The sequence below is a fragment of the Eucalyptus grandis genome, chromosome 1 (assembly GCF_016545825.1).
Source record: "Eucalyptus grandis isolate ANBG69807.140 chromosome 1, ASM1654582v1, whole genome shotgun sequence".
Lineage (NCBI taxonomy): Eukaryota > Viridiplantae > Streptophyta > Magnoliopsida > Myrtales > Myrtaceae > Eucalyptus > Eucalyptus grandis.
The window spans coordinates 52,335,842-52,362,697 of record NC_052612.1 but is presented as its reverse complement, the minus strand read 5'-3'; the positions used below and the strand labels follow the sequence as shown (position 1 = coordinate 52,362,697).

The window sequence follows — 26,856 nt, the reverse complement described above, 5'->3', positions numbered from 1 at the left end:
CAAAATAATCAACATAAAATGACTACGTGACATTAAAGCAAGCTGAAGAAAGAAAAACCAAATTTAAGTACGTGAAATAAACTCATCAAGTAAAGTAAATTAGACAAGGTTACAAGGATTGTACTTCCATATCCAAAGCAACTAAAGATATCTCCGATAAGTTTCTTGACATGACAAACATTTTCCACATCATCGAGGACAATCAAAACTCTCATGTGGCCATATAAGTCCCTGAAAAACTCAATTCCCAAGCTGGCTAAAGCAACGTCCTTACTAAGTTCAGCAACTTAGTTCGCAAAAGCTGAACATTGGATTCTGCTCCTTGGGTACATAAATCAAGCCCTCCTAATTCTTAGTTCGCAAAAGCTGAAGCCTTTTTCGAACTCAAGCCCTCATAAATCAGCTTAGTTCACAAAACCTGAAGCCCCTTTTTTGAACTCAAGCCATCATCAGTGTTTATTCCACTATTGGCGTTATTGCATCATAAGATTCCTCTACTTCCATTGACATGTTAATGAATCACCTGAATCAAGCAATGCACTGTCAACACTTAAAATGGTTAGCCATCAAATGAAGATAGACATTTTTAGGATGCTTATTATCTTTAAATATTATAAGATCCAATGTCAAATAGAGGAAGGAACTCAAGGAGTTGATCCTTAACATAACAAACGAAGAAGAAAGGTGGCTTTTGAGTTGTAGGCCAAGTAAAACTGAAGATCAATCAACCCCGACAACCACATCTCAAGGGTGGAGAAATTGCTCAAGCTGAATATGAAGATAAACACAGTGATTGCATTGCTTATGGTATAGAATAACGCCAAGCATGCACATTTGTATAAGGAGAATATATCTACTTGTACAGAACAGAGCAGAGAGATGTGAAATATATTGGGTATAAAAGTGATGGGTCAATTTCACTTGCCAACAATTCATCTTTAATTTTATATATTCATCGATGTGCTGCTATCTTTAATGGGGGGGGCATGATGTTCTTCATGGCACCACTATTTCATGCAACGACCGATCGAGGTTATGAACTTCTTGATCGAACTGACAAAAGTTAGATCTCTTGGCAGTAGAAAATCTCCAATCCATCAATGAACAAATCAATGAAAGCGGAGTTGGTCCTGCCCCATCACATACAGAGTTTGGCTCGCCTCTTGAAGTAACCCCACTTTTCGGATCATTAGCAGCAGGAATTCCCAACCCAAAGTTTTCGATCATTAGCAGCAGGAATTCCCAACCCAAAGTTTTCAGAGAGTGTAAGTAATCTGATCAACCTAATTATGTTAAAGGCACGAACTTAGCAGTCCCATCTTTTTTTACTTTCTAAAAGAACAATGAGCATCATACATCTACATACATGTCATACTGATGTACAAATCCTGATCCAGAAAGAGTAAGTGATGGTTTCCAGTTTTCCAACCTAGCCAAGAAAACGATGAATCTCTTAAAGTCGTACCAATTGGCGGCGGCGGCGGTGACGCTCGGGGAGGAATCGAAGACAAAGAGATTGAGCGAGAGGGCGAACAGCAGAGGCAGAGGAGCAGCGGCTGTGGTGAGTGGCAACCGGTGCGAGGGGGCGAACAACGGCGGAGGAGGAGCAGCGGTGGCGGCGTCGACGCTCAGGGAGGAATCGAAGACGAAGAGACTGAGCGAGGGGGCGGACAACAGTGGGGAGGAGCAGCGGTTGTGGCGGGTGGCGACCGGCTCAAGGGGGTGGACAGCGGCAGAGGAGGAGCGGCGGCGGCGGCGTCGACGCAAGGGGAGGAATCGAAGACGAAGAGAGAGAGAGAGAGAGAGAGAGAGAGAGAGAGAGAGAGAGTCGAAGATGATGAAACCGCAGAGGAAGAGACGAGACGCGAACTTAGGGTTTCTTTCTTTTAGTTTTTTTAATATTAAAAAGTGCCGGTCCGGTCCGGGTGGGCGGGCGGGTGGATCCGCCCACAGAACCGGAACCGGACCGGTTCCCACCGGTTCCCAAAAATTGAACTGGAATCGGACCGGTTCCCTCAAGAACCGCCAGTTCTGGGCAGTTTCGGTCCGGTTCCGGGTGATCCGGGCGGTTCCTGGGTATTTTGCATACCCCTACAAGCCACTAGCTCCGTTAAATACTTAGAAAGCAAAAGTTATCAGAAATCTTACCAAGATGTATCCTTGATCAAACTAGACAGCAAGTTATGGCAGATCGAAAAGTGGAAAGACTTACTAAATTTTTTCAGAAGATATAACGATGGAGATAGCTCATATAGTGACGAATGAAGCATTTTGAGTGTGTACTGAGTGAGCCATGTGAATGTTTTCGGCCATATGTGGAAAGATGCGCGAATAATTTGTCTTTTGTACTATTGAGTGTGGTAAGTCATAGAAAATTGTCGTCCATGAGTCTGTATTATTGGCTAGGTCCCTGAGACTACCAATTATTGTTCATTGTTCTTCATGCCTACATAAGGCATCGGCTTGTAACAAGGGAGGCGGGAGTTCGCCCCTCGGCAATAAACTTGTGAGTTGTTGTTTCATGAGTTTCCATACACTTTCTTCTCTTCCTTTCTACTTGGTATAATTTTCTAGAAGGATAAACATATCTTTCTGATTAGTCCTGATAATATACTCTACACTTGCCATGTTGTGGAACCATAAGAACTCTGCTATTGTCAAGTATTTCTATGATATAAATCAAAATTTGAACAAAAGTCTAATCACTAAAATGTAATCCCATTAGAGGCCAAGAGGTTCAAATGTTTGGGATAACATACTTGTCATAGACTTTGTCTTCGTTTTCGGTAATTCATATAATAGGCCCCTTTTTATATAGGGATCGTGTAATAGTTGAATGGTGGTGACACTTTTGATATACACACCTATCCTTTATTGATATACTAGCAACAAGAGCACACGCATTGCCAATGAAGAGAAATAAATATAATTAAATTGATAAATAATAAATTAGTATTTAAATATTCTTATTCATCTTTTTAATATAATTCACATTCTTGAAAAATGATATATGAGAAAATCATCGTGTACTTCATTTTTTTTTTTTTTTTTGAATTTAGATTTGAAAGGTAAGAGACTGATTGATTGCTTGTCAATCACCTTGGTTATAATAAATTATAATTGCACATCTACATTTATGTGTAGCCATAGGATATTTCATATATATGCGTCAATTCGGTAATAAATTTTTTTATTGTATCGAAATTGAAGGAGTCACTGGATTTGCTTAATTAAGAATGTAGGTTATCGAACCAACCCAAAGAACATTATAAGTATAATGTAATAGGCACTTCTATGATAGTGATGAAACTTTCTATTCCACATAACAAAAAAATTGACTTTCTTTGCAACGAAAATGAGAATTCTTTGGCAACCAAATTAATATTGATCACAAAAAGCATATCTCTTGCAATCAAATGTTAAATCTGGTCACAAGAGATAAGCTTCTCGTTTTAATTAATAATTTTGTCTCAATAAATTCATCTCTGGGGGCCAAACTTAGTATATTTCTTGTAGCTCGAGGTAAGCAAGTTTTAAGGGTGAGTGATATCTTTGTCTATCTTGCAATCTATAGATTCCAAATTTTGGGAACTTGGCCTGCCCTTTAGACCCTTAAAACCCCGTTGAAACCTCGGACTTATAATGCACTGAACTTTCTAAATAAGAATAAGAAAACAAAATTTGATCTCCAACACAAAAGCACAAATCAATTACGTCCAAATTATGTAGGGTCTATTCTCCTTTTCTTGATTACCATTCAGTCGATAAAAATGTACATATGGACATATATTATTTCTCCACAATAAATATACATTTTTATATTATTAATAGAGAAAATGATACATACGCTTAATTATGTTAATAACATTAAGTAAAGGTGTGTTTGGTAATCTCATTAAGTGTCATATCTTAATTGAATTTATAATAAACTACTCTAATTTATTCTTGATTAAAGGGATTTCTCTAAATAAAACTCATAATCTGCCTTTGTTTCCTTAGTTATATAAACTTTAAAGTTAGTATGTATATAATGAAGCAAACTTAGTTTAATTGAATAAACCATATCTTTTGAAAAAAATCATCCAAGAATACATGTAAGGAACTATGTTTAATATAAGGGATAAATAAATAGACTAAATTATATAAGATATTTTATTCAAACTATGTAATCTATTTGATTCTTAGCTAGATAAGTTAGCTCAATTGAATTAGATAAACTAAATATAATTTAGATATATACATAAATATCATTGAAGAGCATAGTCAAGAGACCATATTCTAGATTAACTATATAATGTATTTTCTCTCTTCCAACTTTTAGAGTCCAAACTCAATCAGCAGTAGAATTTCGGAGATGGTAAAACACTAAATTTACTGGACGAATTCGAACCATGCAGCAAAACTTTGCTTTGTAAAATGTCACGTGACAATTATAGAGATAAAATGAAGTGTCATTGGTGAGCAAACAAATAGTTTAATATATTCCCGGATAGTTGAAAGAAATTACTTTTTTTTTTTTTGGTGGAGTAAAATGACATTGGTTACTTGTGGTTATGTAATCAATATACGTAATAACCTTCTTATCCTCATATATTCGATCTATGTATGTGTCTTTGCATATAAACTCTTCGATCGACAATTCAATTGACCCATACATATGACATGGTTCTATTCAATTATAATGTGTTTGAGGGTGGGAAAGATGCCACACAAAAGACAAAAAGCAATAACAGGATAAGTTGGTGAAGACTAAAGGAATTGTTACTTCAGTAGCTTTTGTTGCTTAAAATTGGAAGCTTAAAAGAAGCTTGTAGCTTTTCTTACGTGTCTAGCTAGTTCATTGGAAGAGAGAGTTTAACAAGCGATGTTAAGTTAAGACACATATGTTCAGCCAATGAATCATCTTCGACCATTCGGGATCAAGGAACTAATATAGCATCTATAATTGAAATAAGGAATAATAACCTCATAACAACATGTCAGGCAATAATTGGGGACAATCTACTCTACGTAAAAACATCAATTGACCCGCAAAGGGGACGGGAGCAGGTTGAATGAAACAAAAACACGAAATCTCTTACTCCAATCTCATCGGGCCGACTTGTCCTAAACCCACGAAATTGTCATGGAATAAGTATACAAAATGGAATTGGATACGACGCAGATAAGGTAATTTTTTATGTTTGTGTCCTCTCCTACGGTTCACGTCGATTTTATTGCGTCATTGCGTACGGTACTTTCCAACATCGGATAATATATTTATTAACCTTTATATGTACATGCTCGTTTCACTCCACACTAGCACCAACGCAAACTCACGCGCGCTCGCTGTCCCTCTCCCTCTCCTTTGAGTGCTTGTTGCGTTCATGGCTTTGATGGACCAGGCACAAAAGCAACACCATGTTCTAATGGTTGCATTCGCATCTCAAGGCCACATGAACCCCATGCTCAGGCTAGGCATGAAGCTATTCTCCAAGGGCATCATTGTCAAGCTCGCCACAACCGAAATAGCACGCCACCGAATGCTAAAATACTCCTCGGCCGCTGCAGATTCCACCTCTGGGATTGAGCTTCTCTACTACTCGGACGGCCTCAGCATTGACTTCGACCGGAGGACTCACCTCGATCGTTACATGGAGTCCTTAGCCAAGTTTGGGCCCCCTAATCTCTCGAACCTGATCAAACAACATTACGGGAACCCCGGAAGCGCCGACCTTTTGTGCATTGTTGCAAACCCTTTCGTCCCCTGGGTCGCTGATGTGGCGGCGGAGCACGGAGTTCCGCGTGCCTTGCTGTGGATTCAACCTTGTGCGTGTTGGAGAAATCCTCTTGAAGTGTTTTGAAGATTGATATGCTATTTAAAGTCTGAAGACCTCCGGACAGCCAGACTCAAGACTCGAAGTCTATCCTCATTGACAGTTTCTAATCCGTTGAAGAAAGGCTATCCAGAACTTGATGTTTTATTAAGGATGTGACCTTATCGACTGGAGAAGATCTCTTGGCTGGATATGACATGACGGAATCATTTATTTGATCATAATTGATTTGAAGATTAAGGATCCGATGATTGGCAAAGTATACTTGGAAGGTTTTACTTATGGAAACCGAGATCCCGATTGTATGGGCGAACATGATTGATGGGCTATCGACATGTTCCTTTAATAGCTCGAATGATCTTCCTAATTGATTCTGTCCAACGGGTAGATTGGAGGAATTCCTTTGATAAGTGCCAACGGGTATGATGGCATGAATGAGTATATAAGGAAGACATTCCAGTTGTTCGAGAGTGTGCATGATAGAAGAATTCCAAAGTCTGAAGCTCATTGTTCTTAGTCAATTCATTTGTTGAGTGAAATCTTGTAAACAAAAGAGAGTCTATATTTGTGAGAAACCTTGAGGAAGTGTGGTAGAACATCTACACTTTGTGGAATCAAGGAAAAGTCATCTTGTAACTTCTTTTTTGTTCATAGTGAAATCCGGTCGGTGGGGCATCGGTGCGGAAGAGTGGATGTAGGCTTGGAATAAGCCGAACCACTATAAACCTTGTGTTCAATTTTCTCTTCCTTACTCTTTACTTTACTTTGATCATATTTTATTAATCAAAAGAGAACTTCCTTTCTATCGTTTGCCTAGAATCGCTTCCGTATCTCGAGAAATTATTTGTGCACCTATTCACCCTCCCTCTAGGTGCTTATACTAGCTATCTCAATTGGTATCGAGTACATGTACTCACTTTGTTTGAAGTGTTTTACTTGAGTTAAAGATCCATGGCTAGTATGTTGGCTCTAGGGTTGGTAGAAGGGCAAAGCAATACCGCATCCGCCTTATTTTGATGGAAATGATTACAACATATGGAAAAACAAGATGAAGGCGTTCCTAAGATCAAAGGATCCTCTGGAATGGGACATTGTAGAAAAAAGAATCATTCCTAAAGCTGCATCTGTCTCAGAAAGAGGAAAAGATCTTTGTTAGTCTAGCGAAATGACTCGGGAAGAGATAATCAAGAGACAAGCTCTTGATGCAAAAGCAATTTATTCTTTATATTGTGCTTTATCTCCTACTGAATATAACGGAATATCTTCTTGTGTTACAGCTAAAGAAGTCTGGGATAGATTACATATTACCTATGAAGGAACCGATCGAGTGAAAAAGACTAGAATCAACATTCTCCTTGGTCAATATGAATCATTCAAAATGAAATCAGGAGAATCTATAACTGATATGTTTAGTCGTTTTATAGAAATCGTAAATGGTTTTGAAAATCAAGGTCAACCAATTTATGATCCCATGAAGGTAAACAAGCTCTTGCGTGGACTCTCCAAGAATTGGAATCACATAAAGACCTCAATCGAGAGACCCAAAGAATCATGCCACTATCTCGTTGATGAGTTGGTTGGGACTTTTCATCTTATGAAGTGGAACGAATCAATGAAGACGAAGACCCTAAAGGTAAGAAATCCATTGCATTAAAATCTAATGATGATTACGATGTTATAGATTCTGAAGACGATATGGATGATGAGGAGCTTGCTCTCATGATAAGAAGATTCAGAAAGCTGAACAGAAAATGAAAAAGATTCAATCCAAAGAAACAAAGTTTTCAAAAGTAACAGACTAAGTTTGTTGAGGATGATGAATCAAACAAAGATGTAGTCTGCTTTGAATGTAAGAAAAATGGACACATCAGACCCAACTGTCCTCTTCTGAGGAAGAATAAAGGAAAAACTGAAAAGTATCGAAAGGCTCTTAAAGCAGAAACTTGGAGTGATACAGAGTGTGAAGAAAGTGATGATGATTATGCCAATATATGTCTAATGGCACAATCGGATTCAGATTCAAACTCCGAGACATATTCAGATTCAGAAAGCGAAATTGAGGTAAGTAACTTCAAAATCCCTATTAAAGTTTCAAAATATATTGATGAATTGTGTTTTAGTCTTAAGATTTCTCTTAAAAGAATTTCCGAACTCAAGAAGGAAAATTCTGCTCTAAAACAACAGGAAAATATTTTGAATGGAAAAGTGAAATGTTTAGACAAGAATGTTTCTTCTCTTAAAGAAAGTGAAGATAATCTTTTAAAAGAAAATGCATTCTTGAAAAGTGATATCTCAAATATTTCCAAAGATTTTCTATAGGATCTAAGAAACTGGAAAAATTCTCTCTGTTCAAAGACCTTATTTCAATAAATCTGGTTTGGGAATGACTACTGAAACCATTCATTTAATTGATTTTCCTAAAGTGAAGGAAAGAATCAAACAAAGACCCACAAGAGATGCTTACAAAAATCATTTTAAAAGGATCTTTGTAAAACCAGTAGGTCGCAATGCTCTCAGATGCTCAAAGTGCAATAGTACGATCATTTTGAAAAAGAATGTCCTATGATTTGGAAACTGTTAAAAAGGTATGGGCAAAAACCGCATATCATACTAACACCAATGGACCCAAGAAAATATGGGTACTAAAGAAGGTTTGAGTTTCTTTTAAATGCAAGTCACTATCAAGAAAAATGTAAAATGGTATCTAGATAGTGGATGCTCAAGACACATGACATGAGACTCAAATTACTTCATAAAGCTTGTTCGAGTAAATGGTGGAAAAATCTCTTTTGGAGGAAACAACAAAGGAAAAATTGTGGGATTTGGAATCAGAAAGATTGGAAACCTCTCAATCAGCAATGTTTCCTTAGTGGAAGGACTTAATTACAATTTGCTCAGTATTAGTCAACTATGTGATACCGGTTTCAAAATCAACTTTCAAGAGGGAATATGTTCAGGAATTAGTAAAGATTCTACTCAATCATTCATGGGTCGAAGACATGGAAATATCTACTTCTTGGATGTGAAACCAGATGAATCGCAATGTCTAATCTCAATCCAAGACGAAACAAACTTATGGCATAGAAAGCTTGGGCATATCAATATGAAGTAGATAGCCAAAATATCATTAAAGAAGCTTGTTCGTGGTCTACCCATTTTATCATACCAAAAGTCTGATCTATGTACACCATGTATATTGGGAAAACAGGTAAGAAATTCTTTTAAACCAATAAATCAAGTTTCCACTAACAATGTCTCATGCGACTTCGCATATGGATCTTTTTGGACCAACCGGAACACAAAGCATTGGAGGTAAGAAATACTGCCTAGTAATTGTGGATGACTACTCACGATTTACTTGGGTATATTTCTTGGCAAGTAAGTTTGAAACTTTCTCTTACTTTAAAAAATTTGCTAAAAAAGTTCAAAATGAAAATGGCTATGTTATTTCAAGTATAAGAACAGACCATGGAGGTGAATTTGAAAATCAAGATTTTACAAAATTTTGTGATGAATCTGGCTTTCAGCACTTGTTCTCCTCTCCATATACTCCAGAGCAAAACGGAGTTGTGGAAAGGAAGAATAGATCTCTTCAAGAAATGGCTAGAACTCTTTTAATAGAAAACAATATCTCTTCACGTTTTTGGGCTGAAGCAACTTCTACAACATGTTATATTATTAATAGAGTTTTTCTAAGACCTATTCTGGAAAAAACCCCCTATGAACTATTCAAAGAAAAGAAGCCTATTGTTTCATATTTTCATGTATTCGGATGCAAATGTTTTATACTGAAAAATGCAAATGATCGAGTTGGTAAGTTTGAAGAAAAGTCGATGAATGCATCTTCCTTGGATATTCAACCACAAGCAAAGCGTACGAGTCTACAACAATAAGACTCAAACAAGGAAGAATCAATGAATGTTAAATTCCAAATTCTATGCAAAATAATCCATTCGGACTCATCTTGAAGAATCTGAACCTGCTCCAGACTCTACAAAGTCTAAATCTCAAGAAATAGCTCAGACTTTGAAGGATCAACAACAAGTGACTATTGAAGATTCAAGTGAAGGAAGTGACCATCAATCTGACAAATTAACCAAAGAATCGGAAACATAAATCCAGTCATCCCAAAGATCTTATTATTGGCGACATCAATGAAGGAATTCGCACAAGATCCAAAAGGCGCGAAGAGTCTAGTGCTTTGTGGCTCTTATTTCTGAAATAGAACCCAAAAGCATAGAAGAAGCTTTATCGATGAAAGCTGGATTGAAGCTATGCAAGAAGAGCTCGAGCAATTCAAGTATTAATGATGTCTCGGGAATTGACTCCTAAACCGAAAGGTAAGTCTCATTATTGGAGCTAAATGGGTTTTCGGGAACAAGATGGATGAGAAAGGAAAAGTCATAAGAAACAAGGCAAGACTCGTGGCCAAGGGATACACACAAGAAGAATGGGTAGACTATGATGAGACTTACGCACCAGTAGCAAGGTTAGAAGCAATTCGATTATTACTTGCTTTTGCTTGTTATAAGAATTTCAGGTTATTCCAAATGGATGTCAAAAGTGCCTTCCTAAATGGATTCATCCATGAGGAAGTCTATGTGGAACAACCACACAGGGTTTGAAGACCCAAGGAAACCAAACTCGGTATTCGAGACTCAAAAAAGCCTTATATGGCTTAAAACAAGCACCTCGAGCTTGGTACGATAGATTGAGTAAGTTTTTAATTGAAAATGGTTTTGTTAAAGGTAAAGTAGACACTACTCTTTTTATTAAAAGAGAAATCAAGAGTTTTCTGCTTGTTCAAATATATGTCGATGATATTATTTTTGGATCCTCTAGTGAAAGTTTGTGCAAGAAATTCTCTAAGACTATGCAGGATGAATTTGAAATGAGCATGATGGGTGAGTTAACCTTCTTTCTTGGACTTCAAGTGAAACAACGAAGGAAGGAACTTTTATTCATCAAGAAAAATATGCTAATGATCTTGTTAAAAAGTTTGGACCGGACAATTGCAAAAAGGCTGATATACCAATGTCAAGTTCCTTAAAGATAGACAAAGATGAAGGAGGAAAAAAGTCGACCAAAGTTATACGAAGTATCATCGGTTCACTTCTTTATCTTACCGCTTCTAGACTTGACATTTTGTTTAGTGTTTGCATTTGTGCCGATTTCAAGCGATCCTAAAGAATCTCATTTAAATGCTGCAAAGCGTATTATTAAATATATTGCATCAACTTCAAGCTTTGGTCTCTGGTATCCTAAAAGGGAGACTTTACTCTTCTTGGATACTCGGATGCGACTTAGCCGGATGCGAGTTGATAGAAAGAGCACCTCGGGTGCTGTCAACTACTTGGAGGCGGGACAATGTCTTGGTTTTCAAGGAAGCAAAGTACGGTAGCTCTCTCTGGCGAAGCGAGTATGTAGCTCTCGGAAGTTGTTGTTCACAAATTCTATGGATAAAACAACAGCTAAGAGACTTTGGAATTGAAGATTCATGCACGGAGATTAAATGTGACAACACCAACAATCAATCTCACCAAAAATCCAATTCTTCACTCAAGAGCAAAGCATATAGAGATTCGACATCACTTCATTAGAGATCATGTTCAAAATGGAAAATTACGATTAAGTTTGTTGACTCAAAGAACCAATCAAGGCGGATATATTTACAAAGCCTTTGGAGAAAAATCAATTTGAAATTATCCGTTCCCGGACTCAACATTTTGAGGTTTGAAGAAGTTAAAATCTAGAGACTCTCAGACTCAGACAAATAAGACTTTGACTGCAAGACTTTGACTGTAAGTTATTCTCTCTCTAATCTCATCTTGAAAAGGTACGTTCATCAACCGTGTTTGATTATTGTTATCTCAACCGCTATCTTTAATTGACGTGATTATTGCAACGTTTCCTTTTGAAAAAGGAGTTATTTTGAAATGACCATTTTTCGAAAAAGGCAGTTATTTTTTTTTAAAGGCATCTTTTCACTTTCCATTATGACGTTTGGTATCCCCTTCTTTCGACTGTCTTATATACAGTCGGTTTCTCTTCGCTTAACTCCAAAACCCTAAAAAGCACCAATCTTCCATTCCCTGTTTTCCTCTCTTGTTTAATCTTTGAAAAGTTGTCATCTTTCTTGGGAAAGTCAAGCAAGGAATCTTTCAAAGACTAAGAAAGATGTCGTCTTCAAGAAATTCTTTGAGGATCGCAAGCGGGGACCACGGCGAATGAGTGAGGGGCCTACGCACCTCGATCTCACTTTGAAAAGAAGTGTCTCCAAATCAGCGGCGAGCCCACAACATTCTCAGCAGCGTCATTCTCCTCCATCTAGTCCTCAAAGTGTTGATCATCAACAAAAGGAAGAAATCGTTGAAGATGCGAGATCTGTAAGAGTTCAAAGACCCTCTTTTATTTATAAGTCAGTATCGTGCTTTAAAAGGGACTGGTACTCCATTGAACTATGTCGATGATTTTCTTAAGGACAAAGGATATGGAAATGAATATATCTTTTTGCGAAAAATGGAAAGTTTGGGAATTGCTCGTAAAGGGGTGGCAGAAGAAACCCTTGCGAATATCCCAAGTGATCCTCGTGATTGGGGATTTAATCCGATAGATGAGAATGATGATGACAAATTGTACAGCCAATTTCAATCGAGAATGGGTGTTGCGGTGGAAAATCGTGGAAAAATGGGAGAGTTGTTTAGATCGAAGGAACAGAATGATCTATACTCAAAATTGTTGAAGCGTGGGGTGATAAACCCTAGGAGTGTGGATTTTGATTTTCTGGATGCTTTGTGAATGTGAACTTGAGGGAAAAGTTCGGTTATCTTCAACTTGAAAAATTCTGCTCTGACACCACAGAGGCCTATCCTCAACTAACTGCATATTTCTATTCAAATATTAGTTTCTTGGATGCGAATAGATTCTTTTTCAGTGTCAAAGATCAAGACTTTGTAGTGGATATGGATATGCTAGCAAATGTGTTAGGAGTTAAGAGAGGAAGATATCAACGGATCAAAGTTTCTATTGCTTGTGCTACATTGGAACTTGTTAAGGACAGGAGAACAGATGAAAAGATTTCCTACTTAAGGATGAGTGTGTTCAACATTTTGCTTCACAAGATTGTGATCAATTGCCTCAGATCGAAATCAACTTCTAAGACTGATGTTTCAAGTTCAGAGGCAAAGCTGATGTATGCCATCATCACTGGGAAAATGTTTTCTCTTCCTCACATTGTTATGTTCCACATGTATAGAGTAGTGATGAAGGACATATGTCAACTTCCTTATCTAGGTCTTGTGACGAAGTTATTCAGACATCTGAACATTCAGCCTCCGCAAATTTTTTGTGCTCGATCATGTGATCATATGGTGGTAGGACTGAAAATGGTGACTAAAATGCGTCTGAAGGAACTAAGCAAGGCGTTGGAGAAATTCAAGGAGAATACTCCGTCAAAACTCATCAAATCTCTTCGCAAAAAAGAAAAGGGAAAGAGCCCATGGATGCTCCATCCAAGAAAATAAGAGCTCTCATCGTTGAGGATGAAGATGATGAGGAAAACATCACTATTTCTGCAATGGCATTGAAGAATGCTGAGTCGTTAGTTCCGAGAGAAAGACTCGAACATTGGACCAAAGAAAGAGAAGAGAAAGAAGCCGAGGAAAAGAAACGGAGGAAAAGAAGAAGAAGAAGAAGAAAGAGATCTTTGAGAAAGAGATAGTTGAAAAAGAAGAAGAGGAGAAAAGAGATCAAGAAGAAGGAGAACATGAGGAGAACTCTTCTCCACCTGAAGGCATGGAAACAGGGGGAGATCAAGAGAAAAGAGGAATGTTCTCATATCCTGCAACCAGTGAGGGAGTCAATCGCTCTCTAGCAGATCTAGAGGACATCTATGCTTCTAAATTTCCTGAGGAAGGTCATGATGTTTCATCGCCAAATCTGCGTGATTATGCTGATCTGCCATCGTCTGCATTTACTCCATCAGATCGTGCCGACGCTTGTACACAGACTGATAATTCAGCAGATTTTCGTAGAGTTATGGATATTCTCTTGGAGATGCAAGGTCGGATATATGCATTGGGATGCGAAGTTCAGAACTTGCGAAATGCGGGTCAAGCTTCTTTGGGTTCATTGAATGATCGGATCCAAGCCCTTTCTCTTGATTCAGGCTAATGCTAAGGGTGAGGATGTTGCACAACTAAAGGAAGACTTGAAAAGGCTAGAAGGCATCGCTCAGTCAATGGGAGATTTCCAGCTTGTTCGTGTTCCCAAGCATTCTTGACTCCACTCCATTTTCATCTCAACCTTTTTATGCTGACAAAAAGGGGAGAGATGCGAGATTTGAAAACTTTGAACTTAAATTTGTCGAGCTTTTGGCTTGTTTGGTTTGTTTTGATGTTTGACTTGACTTGACTTGTGTGTCTGGATGTGGACTGAATTTGGGATTTGGATTTGACTGCTTATATTATTAACTACTATTGATATCTTATGGATGGCTTTATTGCATATTAGACTAACATATTTTCTGTGGTTGCAGATTCTAGTGTTATTCATTTAGCCATTTATCTCTATAAGATATGCATATGTGTTTGAGAAATGTTTTGCAGGTCAAAGTTGTCCAAATCTGCAGGAAAGTTTTGTCACCATAAAAAAAGGGGAGATTGTTGGAGAAATCCTCTTGAAGTGTTTTGAAGATTGACAAAACGTTTCCATCAGTCTAGTTTGAAGGCTTGCAGACTCTGCTATTTAAAGTCTGAAGACCTCCGGACAACCAGACTCAAGACTCGAAGTCTATCCTCATTGACAGTTTCTAATCCGTTGAAGAAAGGCTATCCAGAACTGGATGTTTTATTAAGGATGTGACCTTATCGACTGGAGAAGATCTCTTGGCTGGATATGACATGACATAATCCTTTATTTGATCATAATTGATTCGAAGATTAAGGATCCGATGATTGGCAAAGTATACTTTGAAGGTTCTACTTATGGAAACCGAGATCCTGATTGTATGGGCGAACTGGATTGATGGGCTATCGACATGTTCCTTTAATAGCTCGAATGATCTTCCTAATTGATTCCGTCCAACGGGTAGATTGGAGGAATTCATTTGGTAAGTGCCAACGGGTATGATGGCATGAAGGAGTATATAAGGAAGACGTTCCAGTTGTTCGAGAGTGTGCACGATAGAAGAATTCCAAAGTCTGAAGCTCCTTGTTCTTAGTCAATTAATTTGTTGAGCGAAATCTTGTAAACAAAAGAGAGTCTATATTTGTGAGAAACCTTGAGGAAGTGTGGTAGAACATCTACACTGTGGAATCAAGGAAAAGCTGTGCTGTAACTTCTCTTTTGTTCATAGTGAAATCCAGCCGGTGGGGTCGTCGGTGCGGAAAGAGTGGACGTAGGCTTGGAATAAGCCGAACCACTATAAACCTTGTGTTCAATTTTCTCTTCCTTACTCTTTACTTTACTTTGATCGTATTTTATTAATCAAAAGAGAACTTCCTTTCTATCGTTTGCCTAGAATCGCTTCCGTATCTCGAGAAATTATTTGTGCACCTATTCACCCCCCTCTAGGTGCTTATACTAGCTATCTCAGTGCGCTCTATGCCATATACTATCGCTTTTACAACAAGCTCAACTCTTTCCAAATCCTGACGTGCCCGGACATGCGATTGGAATTACCAGGGTTGCCATCGTTAGGCATGCAAGATCTTCCATCTTTTGTGCTTCCGAACGACCCTTTCGGTAGCATTGAGAAGCTATTGTATGAGGCGTTTCAGGCCCTAAGCATGAATAAGTTCAAGTGGGTATTGGCGAATTCGTTCTATGAGCTTGAAAGAGATGTTATAGACTCCATGTCCGAGCTGTATGCGATACGACCAGTTGGTCCACTGGTTCCACCACTGTTGCTTGGTCAAGACCGAGAAGATGATGTTGGTATTGGGATGTGGAGATCCGACGGGAGGTGCATCGAGTGGTTGGATCGACAAAGACACTCCTCGGTGATTTATGTGTCGTTTGGTAGCATCCTCGCCCTTCCAGCTGAGCTGATGGAGAATATAGCAACAGGTTTGAGAATCTCAGTTGCCTGTATGAAAAGAGTTAATCCAATAAAAACATATTAAAAATTATTGCATAAACTCATTGAATAATATTAATTAATCAAAGACCCACTTATAAGATTAGCATGTCAAAGTGATATGGCAAACTCTTATTGAGCGTTGAATATGATCAACTTATTTAATTATTCAATTGCAATGTTTCTCTAGATTGTAGACAAATCTATAGCATTAGTTTAGCTAATTAAACTAGACTAGTCCTGACGATCATGCTCTAAAATGCAATTGGTAGATAGCTTCCCTCAACAAAGATGATTAATCAAACTTCATTAGAATCTGTATTGGTTCTACAATTGATGGAGTCAGAGTTTTCCGAAAGCGTGGTTAATACATCGTTTGACATATGCTAATGGTTTTTTGCTCAATTTCTGTCCTAAAAAACTTAGATTTAAGTGGAAGTCATGAGGGTACCATGCTAGTTTCCTTCCAAGCAGCCGGTTAATTATGATCATGTCCTTGAATACACGTGGAATAAATTAATTGCAGATGATACCGTCGAATCTTGACATATTTTATACAGTCATCAACACGGTACAAGTGGGAAACAAAGAATATACCGATCTCGGATCTATCAACCGAACAACAATCCAGTAAATCATTATGTGTGCATGTCTATGTAAGAATTAATGCGGTTTCTTAAGATATTTCCTATCCACAGGCTTAAAGAACGCCAAACATCCATTTCTATGGGTCGTGAAGCCTCCGGAATGGTCTTCAAAAGATGGGGAAGGACAACTTCCACAAGGTTTTCTAGACGAAACGAAAGAGCAAGGTCTGGTAGTGCCATGGTGTCCACAACCAAGCGTCTTATCTCATCCGGCCATCGCTTGCTTTGTCACTCATTGTGGATGGAACTCGATCCTTGAAACTATATGTTCGGGTGTGCCATTGATAGCCTATCCACAGTGGACTGACCAGCCGACGAATGCGAAGCTTATAGAGGATGTGTTCAAGATAGGGGTCAGGCTAAGATCAGATCGAAAACTGGGTAAATGTATTGAAGACATCCTCGCTAGCCCTCAGTCTGAAGAATTTAGGAACAACGCGGCAGCGTTAAAAGAGGTTGCTCGAAAAGTGGTGGGCCATGGTGGCTCGTCGGACCGGAATGTACAGTTGTTTGTGGATGAGCTGATTCAAAATGCCTCAGTGTGATTATTTAATCACGCTGATCTTGGAACTATGGCACGTTTATGGTCCGCTTATGGTTAGCTTTTGTGAATTTGTGATGGACAAAATTGCAATCAAGATTATATTTTCTCGAAAAATTTCTTTTGCCTTTTCGCTGTTAGTTCAATAATATCTATCCAAGTATTTAATCATGATCTGTGCAAGTCCCTGTAGTTCGTTAAAAGTTGTGTCATGACAATCTACAAATACATTTTTCGTTTTTGCATTAACATTCATTATCGTATTATAAATGATAAAAGCAAGTTCGTAATTTACATTTTGCAGGATACTTTTTTTGGGATTCATATATTTTTTTTTTTTTTTTTTTTTTTATAATATGAATAAGAGTGCTGTTGAGGTGACGGTACCTTTATTCCTTGTGAATAACGTGCCATTTTGACCGCACACTAAATAGAGGCGCAATTGGCAACCGGAACAGACAAAATAAGAGACATTCAACAAATATGGAATTGTTGAGCACAGGCTGTTGCATCCCCAAGGACCCCCTCTCTCTGTCTCTCTCCTCTACAACGTCGTCTCTTAGCACCTCGCCTTCTCGCAACTCAAGCTCTTGAGCACAGATTCTGGCTTGCCGTCCCTCCTACCCAAATCCCCATCCTCATCACTTGTTGCTCTCCCTCTAACTTCAACCTCAACAGCTGCCCTCTCCTTGTGCCCAACCTCTTCTCTGATATCTCGCTGTGCACGGTGTTACCTCAATCCTCCATTACTCAGTCTCGACTTGAGTAAATTTTTGGATAGCGTTCATGTTTTCCATTAATTTTTGTTGTTCTTTTTTGAGTTCTTGTCGAGCTATTCAAGCCAATGGAAAATATGTAAATTTTGATATCATACAAGTCTATTCGAATAAAATTTTGAGTTGGGAGATCAAGAAACAAATGAAACTGTGTTTTTTTTTTTCTTTCTAAGCTCCTTGGCGTGACTAAAATCAAAAAGGTGAGGGAGTTTATTTCTTCGTGGTCACTAAGAATAGTTTTATTTAGCACTTTGAAGTTGCAACTGACTTGAGATTTCTATTTCATATTTTTCTGTTCTTCATTCATTTATTTTTTTCATTTCCATTGAGAGGGAGAAAGAGAGTAGCAGGAGCAAAGCAAAACAGTGCGGTGAAGTAACAAGAAAAGTTAGATGTGGAGCCTTAAGTACCAAATATCTTTTTCATCGAAGGGGATCCTTGTTGACACCCATTAGACTGGGCAAGCAAGTCATCCTAGGTACTTGACAAAATACTTGGTGCAGGTTGCACCATCACTTTTCCAATAGTGACGGTGCCATCAGCTTATTGTCATCCTATAAATATATTCTAAAGGTCGTTCGAGTTGTAGATTGCCTTTTTTTTTTAATACCATAGAGCAACCCACTAAAGCAAGGACGTTCCATAAATGGGATGTGGTCCCTCATTTTCTTGAATGGACCCTCGATTGTCCCTCCAGCAGTTTTGGGTTGATTATGACTTCGAACGCTACACGAAAGGCCACAGAGCATCCAGAATTCAAGAAAATTATCTAAAAAATTTGTGAATGAAGTGCATGTTGACTATTTTACGTGATATAACTGACATTAATATGAATGAATTTTTTATTTTTGTTATTTTATTTTTGTTAATGGTTAGGGATGGCTCACGGCGCTTGCCTAGTAGATAGCGAGGGTCACTAGGCAATAGGCATTGGCTAGGGCCACCAGCCTTTAATAGTTAAAAAAATACAAATAAAAAGAAAATAAAAAATCAATAAAAATTGCAGAAAAGTAAACAAATTGAAAAAAAAATTACAAAACTTGTCAACGTCATTATCGGTTGTGTCATATAAGACCATCAACATTCACATAAACAATTTCTAACTAAATTTGATTGGAATTACTACATTAGTAACTTGTCAAAAGGTTAAAAACTAAATTGGCACACATGAAAGATTCATTATTAAATTGGTCGTGTACAATAGATTTACGATTTTTTGGATAATTATTTCTAAGGAACTTAACTATGCCAATATATAGTCAGCACAACGGTTACAATGGATGTACGACTGGCAAGGGCCAAGGCGTCCTTGCTTGGCCCAAATCTAGGTGAGGCAGTGCAACCTCGCTTTGGCCTAGGCAAGGGCATAGTGGTGCTCGCCCAAGCCCTCGCAAACCACTCTCGCAATGCCCTCGCCTAGTGATGACAAAGGTGTCTAATCCTCAACTATGGCTGATGAGGGTCTGCTAATGACCCGGACTATGGCTGATGAGGGTCTGCTAATGGCCCTTGTTGACCCTCGGGCCAAAAAGAAAATAAAAGAAAAAAAAAAAGAATTATTAAAAATTTCAAAAAATTATTCCTATTATTTGGTCGAAATTTTCAAAAATATCAATATCAACTCCAACCGTATCATGTATGACCATCAACAAATAACCACTTCAATAACTTTTAGTTAAAATTGGTCAGATGATTCAATTAACAAAACATGGAAATTTTATGACTAAATTGGTAACATCGAAAAGTTAATGGACTGATTTGGTATAATTATAATTGGTTTAAGACTTTTTTTTTTTTTTTTTGGGTAATTTTCCTAATCCAAAACGTGCATCATATGCACGGCCTGAAGATATTTTTTTCAGGAGTCGAACAATTTGAAGCCACTCGTTCCCATGACTCGTGAGTCTCCACCTTCGGTTGCCGTGTGCGCTGGCCTGCAGATAAAAATATCCCGTAACCGGTGGAGGAAAACTTATATTTAGCTTCTTAGAAGTTCATCTCCCGCAAACAATGACATGCATATAGTGGCTGTCACGGTATGTAGCTCGTGAACTAGGACATGGGTTCGACCCCAAAAAAAAAAAAAAAAAAAAAAGAAAAAGAACTATGACATGGAAGCATGCCAACAGGCGTGCCGCCCCGCTGGTAAAGGGATTGGGGGTTGGGTCGGAGAGTACTAGATCCGAGATTCGATTTTCCCTGAGCACCGCACACGCATGTATATAGAAGAGAGGAGTGAGACAAGCATATGATGTCTTGGTAACCAGAAGCCACGCCTATGTCATAAATAGGAAAATATAACCAGAGTACCTGCAAGTAAGAATATGTACAATGCTAATGACATGCCGCTGAAGAACTCTAATTCTCTTCTTGTCTTATGGAAGCAACAGAGACTTTGGCTGCACGTGGTTCTACTCCTAATGCCCTACCTGTCTAATAACATGAGGCCAAACCTTTATATCCAGGAAAAACAAAATTCTCAAATCATACATTACGGCATCTACTCTCATCTCCCGACTCTCTAGACTTCCACTCCGTTATAGCAGATAGGAGAGTGTAGTTCGGTATCAGATTCTTATGTGGCAGAGGCAAGTTAGTCATTGGGGATTTGTCATTCTCTTCGAGCCATTTCTCAATTGCCGTGCGGTCGTAAGTGTATCCGTCTGCAGCAACATATGGGTCGGCCATGACATCCTGCGTAAGGACACAGCAATTTCAGACTGATGGTTTCTCTCGGATGTGGTGAAAATAAAAAAGACATGTCTTGCTTTTTAACTGTCGTGCTTTGGACACCTTCTCATCACTCCGTCATCTTTCTCCTTTCACTCTCTTCCTATTTTGCCTTAAGAATAGTAAGATATACTCAACCATTATGGTAATGTAAAACAATAACACCGTCTAACTTCCTATACGTACACTAAATTCTCAAAATCGACAACTTCCTAAACTCCTCTAGTTGATGTTCTCAGTGAGTGTAATGCAATTATGATGCCTAAGGCCAATGTGAACATCTTAGCACAATGAAAAGAAAAATAGGATTGGGGTGGGGTGGGGGATGCTTGAAGAGGTCATTTTATCTTCCGCATGCTTATCGCCTTCAATGAATAGACTAAGAAAATAAGAGCTGACCTTAAGAATTGGGCAGATGAAATGACTTGGAGGCGAAATTTTGACATTGGAAGCAGCATCTCTGGCCTTGTCAGCAATCTTTTCAGTTTCTCCAGTTTAGGAAGCACTTCATCTTTCAAGTCAGGTCTGTCTCTTCTCCGAAGTTCAGCACAGCTGAGACCCAGCATGGCCAATTCTCTCGTCTCTTCAAGTGGCCAATCGCCAGCCTCTTCATCCAAAATCTCTACTAAAGATCCTTCCTCTATCGCTCTTTCCACGGTATGAGTCAATGCTACTGCTGGTTTTGCAGTCAACAACTGCAATATCACCATCCCGAAAGCATAAACATCAGATTTTGGAGAATTCTGCCCAGTCCTTTGGTACTCTGGATCCATATAACAAAGTGTACCCACAGGACCTGTACCGTTGTCCTTGGTGGATATAGTGGGGTCATCATTTAGCATGGTCGAGATACCAACATCTCCAATCTTGCTCACATAGTTATGGTCAAGCAATATATTTGCTGGCTTCAGATCACGATGAATTATTGGCTTTGGCTTTGAGTTGTGGAGAAATACCAGAGCAGATGCTACTTCCCATGCAATTCGGAATCTGGCAAACCACGGAATTGGTAGCGTGTCATTTCTGCGAAGAAGCCTATCTTCTAGGCTACCGTTCTCCAAGTACTCATAAATTAAGCAGCCATGATCTGGACATGCACCAATGAGGAGAAGCAAGTGTGGATGACGCACTTTGCTCAATATCTCTAGCTGCATTTGGAAAAAATGAAATTAACTATTAGCAATTTTGGTCTGGACATGGCAAGAACAGGTTACGCTACACAATCATTGCCATTTGATGTAAAAAGCCAAAAACAATATCCTTACTGTGGAGAGAAGTACATTTAGAAGAGAAAAAAAGTTATTGAGTCCACTTTCTAACAGATGGGAAAAACTAACTATCCCAAAGCATGGCAACAAAGAAGTGTTGTTTCAGACTATGCATCAACTTCGTACCTCCTGCTGAAATTGTTTTGATTGGTGACTCTCTTTCGAGTGAAGAACTTTGACTGCCACATCTGTGTGATGCATACTGCACTTGTAGACAGTTCCATAAGCTCCCATTCCTATCTTAAGACTTTCAGAGAATGATGATGTAGCAGAAACAATCTCTTCCCAGGAAAAAATCTGATATTGCAGCGCCTGGCCAGAAAGAGCATCCTCCAGTTTTTCCTTCTCTTTCGCATCATGCAAAGCCTTCATCTCCGCCTCTTTCCTTTGGGAAGCCTCTCTTTCAGCACAATCCTTCACATATGCGGCTTCTGTTTTTGCAGCATGATGCTTTTCCTGCTCCTGTCTAGCTAACTCTTCTGCTCTCTGTTCCTTGGATTTTACGTCTTTCAATTTCATGGCTTCCTCCAACTGTCTTTCCTTGAGATTGTTTAGCTAAATAAGGCAAGAAAGAATGTCACATTCAACTGTGTGACTGCAGCATAGTCAAAAGTGCAGGACAGGACTGGGCTTTTGTATGCACTTCGCTATTTATCTATTAAAATGGATGCCGGCAGATTTGGATTGCATTCAAGAAAGCAGCTGTAAATTTTTTTTTAATACAATGGACTAAACCAGATACATACCACTGTCAATCAAAAATAATAATACCAGAATTAATCTTGCCTCGGCCCTTGCAATAGATTAAAAAAAAAAGAAAGACCTTATAATGAAAGAATGAGATAGCTTGAAACTCAGTTAAAAGGAAGATGAGGGTACACCTTTCGCGAAGCATCCATTGTTTCACTTTGGGCCATCGCATACATTCCACGAGCATGTCTAAGTTCAATTCTCAGCTTTTCCAGCTCAAAGTTGAGATTAGCCTAGAGCAAAGATGATTATATTCACAAATTAGAGATCCCTGGTTTGAGCCTTGCTTTTGGCTTGGAAAGAAGACAAAATATTATAGGGATATATCATTAAATAAGGTCGAGAATGTTCTGTTGCAGTAACTACAAAACCTAGGCATGATCCTTGATAGAAAGGGAAGGCCTTTTGAGCAAATTAACATGCAAAATCAACTTTAGGTAGCAACTGAGAAAAAAGAAGATAGAAGAGCTACCTGACTTTCCGATGAAGGATAATCAGTAAGCATATCTGAGGTGGATGCTTGATCGGAGATCCAAGATTGTGCATCTGTTATCAAGCTTTGGACACTGGATGTTCGCCTCACAGTACTTTTGAACTCAAAACCGTTATCAGTTTCGTCACCTTCTTCAATTTGCAGAGATTGGCATCTAGAATGGTTAGCTTGAGTAGAGAGCTTTGCTGTGGACAGAGCTTTAAAATGTTGCATGGGTAAGGAAGGAGAGTGGAGATGAGAGTGTGAAGTAACTGAGCTGGTGTCTGCATCACAAAAAAAAGACTGATGTCAACATAAAAAAAATGCAGGAAGATAGATAATGTATATTGGTGAATGAGCACTCCATTCATTACGAATAATTGTTCTTGAGCAGAGCTCTCACCCCCACTAAATGGGGCAAGTGAAGGTGTTTAAGGTCACACCAGAGGCAATTGAGGAATTTTCATTTATTTGCCAACAGAAAATGTTTTAACCCACTTTATCAAGTCTTGCAACTACTTTATCTGGAGAAAGAAGAATAAGGGAAAACAGAAAAGGCTGTCCACATTGGTACAATTAAGCGAAATTCATCAAATGTGGTAGCCTATCACTACAATCCTCGACCTTTCTCTAGTTGCATTTCAAACTTCATAAAATCATCATTGGAGAGATGTTACTGTAGTTCCCTTAAAAGTTTACCTCCTCGTGAGCTGGAGGTATAAGATGTAGAACTCTTGGCAGAGCAACTTGTGTCACTGCTATCATCCTTAATGCTTGCGCTGGACTCCAAGTCTGATGGGCGGATTGAAGATAATTTGCCTTTTGAAACGGCAAATACTGTGCAGAAACTTGGGGTGCAAGCCGAAATTCTTGAAGACAGATTATGTTTCTTTGGTTTCCTGCAAATATAACTTTGTCTTTTCAGTTTATCTTTTCCAGTCTATGTAACTATGCAATTAGGTTGACTCTGTCAGAGGCAATCAGCATGGCATGGAACAGATCAGCTAATAATTCACAGAACTTAAGCTTTGAAAATTTATAAGCAAAAGGTTTGATTAAGGTACTTATCCAACAAATCTGACAAAATGAAATAACTCCTAATTTTCTTCTATGACCAAACCACTTTGAATTCACGACTTTATAAATCTTCTTTTTTGGTAACTACTTCATAAATCTCAGAGAAACTAGAGATGTGACATTTGAAATCAAAGCATAATATTAGGTCGTTATCCAAGTATTTCAAAAATGACAAGGACTACTATTAAATTATCTGATCGATTGACAACTTATCAAACAGGGAGTACCTTGTGAATATTCCACAAGAAGCAGCTCCAATAACAAGCTTACTGATGGCAGACTTGTTAACCTCTTCTGCAATGGCATTCTCCACATCATCAGATTCAATCAGCATGACTTCAACTTGCACCTGTCATTGCGAAACCAAAGAAAATCAAATTCCTGTTCACTACATTCATGGAGTAGGAAATGCATAAGAAGCCAAAAATGCAAACCTTTCTCTGAGAACACATTTTCTTGTAAGGAAGGAGCATTTCAGTAGTCTGCCACTCCATTTCCTTCTTATAAGCAGCCGCTACATCTTCTCGAACTTGTGAAAGAGGAATGGAGTTTCCCACTGCAATAGCAAAAAGAAAAGGTCGTATGTTACATTTTCTACCTATCCACGAGCCAGAAAATTCAAAAAGGACTGATATAACTTACTCGGTGTAGGCACGGTCGTAATCCTTGGACGGACATGTAGCAACTTGAACAGCACCTCTCCCTGTGGAACAAACTTGTCCAATGCCCACCTGACCACATACTTGCTGCTTCTCTTCCCATCAATGGCTATTGCTACGATAAAACGTGGTGGGGATGGCAGAACAAGCTGGCCTTGTGAATGAGTGATCTCATTCTCCGCCATTTCTCATAGACTTACTCTCTTCTGAATGGCAAAAATTCTGTGGGAAAATTAGAAATTAACACAAATCTCTCGCAGCCAGTGTAACAATGGCCAGTGGACATCAAGGTCTCTCTAAGTCAACTAACTCAGAATTCATTCACTTTTCATATAATTCTGTTCTCACATGAACATATTCTTGGGAAAAGGTAATCATAGATTCATAGTGGCCCTCGGAATTGCTTCTGCTAGGGGACAAAAGAAGTTCAAAGAGCCAATGAAAAAAGCATAAATAAAGAAAAAAGAAAAGTTGAGCTATAATTCAAGTCACAACCTTGCGATTGTATGTTAGAATTTCCAGACAGAACTGAAAAAGATACCCAAAACACCATATGAGAGAGAGAGAGAGAGAGAGAGAGAGAGAGAGAGAGAGAGAGAGAGAGAGCAGAGGCAAAATTCAGAGAGCAAATTGGAATTTCACAAACCACCCGAAAATGAAAGTAAACAATACAGCTACGCGCACATTAGTTGCAGACAAAATCCCAAGAGCCAGATTTGACAAAGACGAAGACGTACCAGCACTCCCCCACTTCAAAGCTTCAAACTTTGCACGTCCTCGAAGACAGGAAGAAGAAACCCATCAAGATTTCTCCCGAAACTTCCGAAAGATTTTAAACTTTCAGCGCCTCTGAGGTGAATTCGAAAAAATCAGAACCGAAAGGAGGCGATGCTGGGAAGAGGGAAATGAAGCGAGACAGGACGAACGGCCGCACGCAGTGATGTTGGTTTGGCACCGCACGAGGCGTGCCGTGAGGAACTTACTCGTAGCTGAATATCACAACTCGCATTCAATCCAACGACGATAAACCCGTTTGGGTCGTTGAACGAAATGCAACTTGTGCTTTGTTATATCATATATGGTTTGCTCACACGTTGTCAAGGGACCCCCGCCCTTTGCTCTGTTCGTTTCGCTTTCCTCGTTTCTTCCGTATTTTCCTGGTCTTGTTTGTCTCCGGGGGCACGTCGCTTTCCTTCTCAGCAGACGCCACCGGCAACGAGTTCCTCAATCATATACTCTGAGACGACAAATTCATGCGAACATCTGTATATAAACTCATCAAATCAAGTGTTCGTTGAATACCCGTCGCCCCACTTAATAACATTTTTATAAGGACATTTTTAGTTTGCATTTATGGGTTAACTCAAGATGAATTACTGGCCAGATTACCCTGGTCTTTCACTCCACCGATAAGATACCTTGTATCTGAAGCCACAATCAATGACGTGGTCATTTAAAAATGATGTAGCATCCACGGTGGGAACAAGAACCATGGTCAATGCGTCGTGCGGCACGAGCATTTGTCCGGATGCCGCCCCTTTCTTCATTGGAGGACACCCACTTTAATGTTTGAGTAGGTCGAAGCTTTCTCTGATTCTTCTCACGCCCTTTCCATCTTTTTCAATCGCTCGATCTTTTTGTAGATGATTGGGAGTAAAAAGGGGTTTTGTTCCCAAAGAGGTGTGGAGTGAAAATTGCGATTGACTTCCGGGGTCTCCCTCATGTGGACCTCCCTCATGTGGGCCTCCGCTCGGTACCTAACACGTGGGACTATGTGGAGCAGAGCCTTGGTCAAACGTCAAAGTCGCTTCAACCCGCGTTGCAGTGCAGATGCAGATGCAGATGCAGATGCAGATCGAGCAGACGACTTTTCAAAGCTCTTTCTTTGGTTTTTCCCCCTTTGAACGGACGCAACGTGAGCCCACCTCTCATTCGAGCCTTGCAACTGTTCAGTCGTTTTCTTAACAACCCTCTTAAATATGCAATGGAAGATCTCGAGATATAGCTGTTTGCAAGTAATAATGACACGGCTTCGTATGAAA

The 26,856-nt window shown here is 39.0% G+C and overlaps 2 protein-coding genes across 2 annotated transcripts; one reads left to right on the top strand and one right to left on the bottom strand.

Moving 5' to 3' along the window:
• The first annotated feature begins 5,366 nt into the window (after nucleotides 1–5,366).
• Nucleotides 5,367–17,086, top strand: LOC104415698 (UDP-glycosyltransferase 84B2-like). The gene is made up of 3 exons (XM_018868995.2): nucleotides 5,367–5,812; nucleotides 15,412–15,884; nucleotides 16,593–17,086. Exons 1-3 carry the CDS (start codon nucleotides 5,367–5,369, stop codon nucleotides 17,084–17,086), a joined length of 1,413 nt encoding a protein of 470 aa, XP_018724540.2.
• A 3,021-nt stretch (nucleotides 17,087–20,107) lies between these two features.
• LOC104449913 (U-box domain-containing protein 35) lies at nucleotides 20,108–25,867 on the bottom strand. The gene is given in 11 exon segments (XM_010064240.3): nucleotides 20,108–20,552; nucleotides 20,988–21,067; nucleotides 21,070–21,736; nucleotides 21,983–22,411; nucleotides 22,738–22,839; nucleotides 23,079–23,362; nucleotides 23,778–23,977; nucleotides 24,383–24,504; nucleotides 24,590–24,711; nucleotides 24,798–25,020; nucleotides 25,552–25,867. Coding segments are annotated over 10 exon segments (2,418 nt in total). The 5' UTR covers nucleotides 25,000–25,020; nucleotides 25,552–25,867; the 3' UTR covers nucleotides 20,108–20,342.
• Nucleotides 25,868–26,856: the final 989 nt, after the last annotated feature.

Coding starts and splice junctions, on each gene's coding strand:
- LOC104415698 (XM_018868995.2), top strand. CDS start 5,367: ATGGCTTTGATGGACCAGGCACAAAAGCAACACCATGTTCTAATGGTT. Junction 5,813..15,411: donor CTGTGGATTCAACCTTGTGC/GTGTTGGAGAAA, acceptor TAGCTATCTCAG/TGCGCTCTATGCCATATACT. Junction 15,885..16,592: donor GATGGAGAATATAGCAACAG/GTTTGAGAATCT, acceptor TCCTATCCACAG/GCTTAAAGAACGCCAAACAT.